Genomic DNA, 6,396 nt, shown 5'->3' with positions numbered 1-6,396 from the left:
ACTCATGGCAACCCAGCTCCAGGTTGAGCCTGTTGTTCAGCATCTTAGCTGTGGAGGGCAGTGTCACTGGCCCTCATATGTGGGATCCGAACCGAGGCCCTCTGGCTTCCCAAGCCAGTTCTTAACCATCGCGCCACTCAGCCGGCCCTATAAACATTTTTTAAATATACTTTTTAAATTCTTGTACTGTGTTTTATCAATGCTATACCTGATATAACAGAGTCTGGGACTTAGGACTCTTATAATGAAAAAGGGGAAATTTTATTTTTAAAGACTGAAAGCTGACTTTAATTTTGAAAATTTATATTGAAAGTAGCATACTATAATAACCATTAAAAATCCCATGTTTTGGGCCGGCCGAGTGGCTCAAGTGGTTAAGCGTTTGCTTAAGAGCACAAGCTCTGAGCAACAGAGTTGCCGGTTCAATTCCTACAAGGGCCAGTGAGCTTCGCCTGAGCTGAGCTGCCAGTAGTTGGCAGGATGGCTCAGCTGGTGAGAGCACGTGCTCCTAATGACAAGATTGCCTGTTCAATGGTGGGCTATGTCCACCCATGACTGGGACTGAACTCTGCACCTTGAACTGATTTGCCGCCCGGATTGCTCAGTGGACAGAGTGTACGCTTTTAACAGCAAGGTTGCTTGTTCAACTCCCACATAAAAAAAAAAGAAAATAGGTTTTTTTATGTTGCTTTTATGGCTTAAAAAAAAAAATCTTATAATAAAATGAGAAGTTTTACAAAGGCATGTTAGAGGATTACTGCTTTGTTTACAGAAATGAAAACTATAGGGCACAGAACTGCTTCTTGGGTCGAAAGGCAATTGGCAAAAGCCACGGAACATTTTCATAATGAGTTAGTCAGAAATATAAGATCATCAGGAATATCCAGGAAGTAATAGTGACTGCCAGCAGGCTTTAAGAGGCAGGAAACATTTAGTATGTTGGTAAACCATTTTAGCACATCAGCAAATGCATATAAACAGTTTTAGGGTTGGAAATTATTACCATAGGGAAAAGCAGCAATTAGAAGAGAAATTTTAATTAAAAATGTAAAGATTGTTTTTTTAAATTCTTGAGTTGTCCCTCTTTGCCAGTGTAGCAGAATCTAAAAGATAACTCATAGAATGGGAAAGATTATATCTAAAAAAATTTTGGAATTCTTAAAAAGGAAACCATTACAGAATGTAAAATTATACTGGAAATATATGGGGAAAAGGGAAAAAAGAATCCACTTATGATGTATGAATTAAAGAAAATATTGGCAACATACATGGTACAAGTTAGCAGTTAAGAATCCAAATGCTGCATCAGACTGCTTCAAATCCTGGCTCTGCCATTTCTAAATGTATGACCTTGAATAAATTACTTAACCTTGTACCTCAGTTTTGTCATCTGGAAAATGGCTTTTAATAGGATTGTTGTATCATTAATGCATAAAAAGCTTAGAACATGCCTGCAAACTTATGTGTTAGCTTTTACTAATATAGTCTCAATTCTCCTAAAGGAAATCTTCCAAACTTGTGTAAATGATTATCAAAAGCCAAAGGAAAAATCATGGTACCAAAAGTCCATAGGATTAAAAGCATTACACAAAACACATAATCTTTCTGAAGTGGTTTTTAAAAAGAAGAAAAGTAGAATTAACTCTTCCCCTTGATTTTTACATTTTAGAGTGGTGAAACCAGAACAATATCTCACTTTCATTATACTACCTGGCCAGATTTTGGAGTCCCGGAATCACCAGCTTCATTTCTCAATTTCTTATTTAAAGTGAGAGAATCTGGTTCCTTGAATCCTGAACATGGGCCTGCAGTGATCCACTGTAGTGCAGGCATTGGGCGATCAGGCACCTTTTCTCTAGTAGATACCTGTCTTGTTCTGGTAAGTGCTTCTTGTGATCTAATTTTACCCTTGTCTGCTTTTGTATTGTTTTCACTGGCAAAAGTTNCAGGGGCTGTAGCCTACGCCGTCGCCGGGTGACTCACCGCAGCCCAGCTCCAGGTTGAGCTGTTGTTCAGCATCTTAGCTGTAGAGGGCAGTGTCACTGGTCCTCATATGTGGGATCCGAACCAGGGCCCGCTGGTGTCCCAAGCCAGTTCTTAACCATCGCGCCACTCGGCCGGCCCTAAATATTCTTAATATCCATGTATTTCATATTTTTTAAAAAACCTAAAATCCATTAGGTTATCGGATTTTTTCCATGAATAGAACTTAACTCAGCTGTTAAGTGACAGACCAGATCTCCCAACTTCTAATTACATGGGGTTATTATGTCTTTTGAAAAAGATGCTAATTGTTGTAAAGGAAAATTTTTGGTTCTAAAGCATCTTTTTGAAGTTGAGGTCACCATATGAGTTGGCCAACCACTGTGTTTTAGTTTCTAGCAACTGTGTAATTTCTTCCTGGCCTAAGTTCAGAGTCTACCATAATTAAATAAAAACAATTTGTTTATGTGCTATTTTACAGTCTTTAGTAAGAACTAGAAATGTTAAAAGAATAAAGTAGCATTTCAGTATGAGAGTCAGAATTCCATTTGGTTAAATATTTAGACTCTGGAACCAGATTGCTTGAGTTTAAATCACAGCTCTACCACTCCTGGCTGGGTGAGTGGTCCCATTATTGAACCTCTGTGCCTTAGTTTTCTCATCTACAAAATGAGGATAATGATCTACTACTTCATACGGTAGTGGTAAGGATCAAGTGAATTAATACTATAAAAGTGCTTAAGACTCAATGCAGGATCCACGATTATTAGCTTTAGTTGTCTGTATATGTTTGCTTTGTAATATTAATGAGTTGGGAAGGACTGCAGGAGCGAGGGCAATGGAAAAGAACAAGTTGAGGGAGAAAGAAATAAGGGAGAGAAGGTGATGATGAAGTAGGGAGTGATAGCCAACCTCACCTGCAGATCTTTGCTGGGATTCCTGAGCTACAGAGAACCAGTTGGCTTCTAAAGGAGTCTGGCTTGTATCTATTCACAGATCTAGGGCCAAAGCTGTCTGTGCAAAACCTGCTCTTTTACAGACCTCTTGTCTAATGGAGCAGTAAAGCTACATACATACCAGCAGTCCTTTCTGGTGTCTTGATTAGAGTTAAGAGTTTGAACTTTTGCCCCTGAATGAAGAAATTCCATCTCTGCTTTTAAAGTGGCCCTTTATGTTTATCAAGTTCCAGGAATACTATTGTAATGCTCACTGCTTTCTATTTCTATGTCCCTGTAGATTTGCCCAAAACAGGATGAGTGGCTCATTATTACGATCCTCAGCTGGGATTTGAGTCTGTATAGCTTAAAGAGTTTATCCTACCTGGAATGTTCTTCTGTCTTCTCTGCCTGTTTATAGCCTACCCATCCTTTAGGTGCTACCACCTTGTGCCCCATTTCTTACTTAGGTCTCTCTTAATATATTTGTGACGCATTCATTTCTAACATCTATGATCTTCTCTCCATAATTTTAATTTTAACATTTTACTGGTTTGTTCAGTACTTACATATGTATATATTTTGACTCCTTAACAAGATTTTCAACTCCTCTTGGGCAGGGTCCTTATCTGTTGCATTTGAACTCTTCCTCTGCCACTGCACTGAGTACATTGTTAACTACACTACACCTGAGTGGTTATTCTAAAACACAGGCATGATGCTTCCACCATGCTTTTAAAAATCCTTCCGTGGTCAATGCAGAAGTCTATGACGCAGCCCATTCTGGTCCTTGCCTCCTTGTCTACCTCATCTCTTTCAGGCATTCAGTATTTGTTCTTGCTAAAAGACTTGACTTCTCAAGTAGGTTTTTCCTGGGGAAGGCCCATGCCTCTGTATATTGCTTTTTTCTTTGCTTAGAATGAAAGACCCATACCTAACTTCCTGTCACTTTCCTCTCCTCCAGATCTGGTGAGTTCATTAATCTTTTCAAAATAAATTACAATAAGTAAATACTTAACATGGACAATATAATGATCCTGGCAAAAATTAATGAGAGATTGAACTAAGGCAGTGACAATGAGGGTACAGATTTCATATATTAAATATTTTTTTAGGAGATAGGGTTGACAAACTTTGGTACTCTTCATGTGTAGAGGAAATAGTAAGTAAAGAGATTGAAAATGTGGAGAGTTTTACAACTGGAGCTTATTAGGGATGACAATAAAGGCAATTAGTGAGTATAATAGTTTCAGAAATAGCTAGTATCTGTTAAGCATTTACCATGTGCAAGCATATGTTAGGCACTTTACATTCATTATTTCATTTATTCCTCACAATAACCTTATAAGGTTAGGACTTTTTTGTTTGTTTGTTTTTAAACAGCTGAGCCATCCTGCCACCTGTTGGCAGCTCAGTTTGGGCCGGGAATCCAGCCACTGGTTGCTCAGAGCTTGCACTCTTGAGCGAGCTCTTAACCAACTGAGCCACTTGGCTGGCTCAGGTTAGGACTACTTTAACCCCATTTACAGATGACAAAATTGGGGCTTATGAAAGTCTTTTGGAAATATAATCTTGGTACTATATATATATATATATATGCCTAAAAGTGTAAAAATAATTAGGCCTGGAGCCATAAAGCTGTATAGATTTTTATAATATTAGAAAATGCATAATCTTATGTATATTGATGATAAAAATAATAGTTAACTTGAATGGCTTTAGATGGCATATACTTAAATTGCCATAACCCTAACAACTCCCTATTGTCTTATACCTACTCAACTCATACATTATCTTTCTGGCCTACATATATAATGACCTTGATATCCTTATTCAAAGACTTTAAATTTAGAATTCTCCTTCAAAAATGTAAATGAGATTTTTGCCTTAAAAAGAATGATGAACCACTGACATTTTGTGTAGAGTCTGGTGTACATAATGCAACTTTTTACAAAGAAAATTTGATAGGCATGTACGGAGCAGCTAGAGAAGAGGACAGCTATGCAATTGTGGATGCAACCTGGGTATGTTTTGCTCTGAGGTGCAGCAGTGGGAATAAGATGGGAGGTACCTATTTGGCATCACAGAAGGAGAACTCATGTGACTTAGGAGAAGGAAAGAGTGCTTCTACAGTTTGGAAATGAGGATTTTGTCAAGTATTATAAGGTCTAAATGTGGAGCTTGTTTGAAATAAAGATGAATTTTGTTTTAGCTCTCCATCCTTTGGCAACCCTTTTTTCCCCTCATTTTTTTTCCAGCCTGAAAAAGAGGGAAATGGGGTCCAATTATGCATATAAACTTTTCTTTTATATCACAGAGTAAACATATGGCTCTTATTGCTTCTTGTAGTCTTGGGATTTATATGATTTTGTGAGTTTTTAGTCTGTTCTGATAGTGGAAGAAATAGACTAGTTTTCAAAAATCTATTAATGGGGAAGATTATATTATACAAATAGTTGTGAGTATTTCTGGGAACTGGCTTTGAGTATCCCAGACAACATGACCTGAATTTGAAACACATAAATAAACAAGGGACCACTAGTCTTGAGCCAAAATCATACAAGCAAAGAAAAAGCAAGCGGTTGCTCAGAACTGTGGGATAACCATAGGTTTTGAGCCAGGAGGTGATGCAATAATTGAGCATACAACCATAGAGGGACACTGGGCAACTCCCTAAAGAGTACACACAGTTCACATGCAAGCAGGGTTCTGGGGCCACCTCCCACTCCCTCCCCAAGACCTGGGAGCTCCAGCAGGTCTACATAGACGTGGCTTAGGTTCACATGGACCAAGTCTGGCCCTGCTGTGCATAGTCAGCATTGCAGGCAGCTGTCAGGGGGAAAAGGGTTAAAAACACACACTGGAATCTTAGACCCCATTTAAAGGAAAAGGAGACTTTGAGTTAAATATACCTTTGAGCTAATCAAGGACCAGCCTCTTTATCCCATTCCTATCTTGGTATTATGTTGTTACCTGTCCGTTTATGACTTTGTAAAAGCCTTCTTAGTTTGGAATGTTTTATATACCTTTTTTTAACACAGTAAATTTAATTCCCTTTTTACATACAGGAAGACACAATCTTTTTGGTATATAGTTCTATGAGTTTTACCAATGCATTCACTTGTGTAACCTCCTCCCCCATCCCCATCAAGATATATAATATAATGGTTCTAGCACCACCAATCTCCGCCCTCATTTTCTCATTCTGTCTGTGTATAGTCAGGCCTACTCCCTACTCCCAGATTGTCGTGTATGTAGAATCATACAGTATGTATCTTTCAGAGACTGGCTTCTTTCACTTAGCATACTTTGGAATTTAAAAGGAAATGTTTTGAAATCTAGTCATCATAATGATCATTTCAGTAATAGGGAAATCTTCTAGTACCCTTAGTATATTGAGAACCTATGGATCATGTGTATTTGGAATTATGAAAACTGGATGTTAGGAAAAAAATGAGTCACTAAAACTATATTATAA

General features: G+C 38.0%; 1 protein-coding gene across 6 annotated transcripts in view; it reads left to right on the top strand.

Moving 5' to 3' along the window:
* Window positions 1-6,396, top strand: part of PTPN2 (protein tyrosine phosphatase non-receptor type 2) — a 98,238-nt gene that overhangs the window by 69,150 nt on the left and 22,692 nt on the right. For all 6 annotated transcript variants that reach the window (XM_019668261.1, XM_019668263.1, XM_019668262.1 and 3 more), the window contains one exon: window positions 1,670-1,879. In XM_019668261.1, coding sequence (XP_019523806.1) covers window positions 1,670-1,879 — 210 coding nt within the window. The remainder of the gene's footprint in view (window positions 1-1,669; window positions 1,880-6,396) is intronic.

Source organism: Hipposideros armiger, unplaced genomic scaffold (assembly GCF_001890085.2).
Source record: "Hipposideros armiger isolate ML-2016 unplaced genomic scaffold, ASM189008v1 scaffold_522, whole genome shotgun sequence".
Classification (NCBI taxonomy): Eukaryota; Metazoa; Chordata; class Mammalia; order Chiroptera; family Hipposideridae; genus Hipposideros; species Hipposideros armiger.
This window is presented reverse-complemented; position numbering and strand designations above follow the sequence as displayed.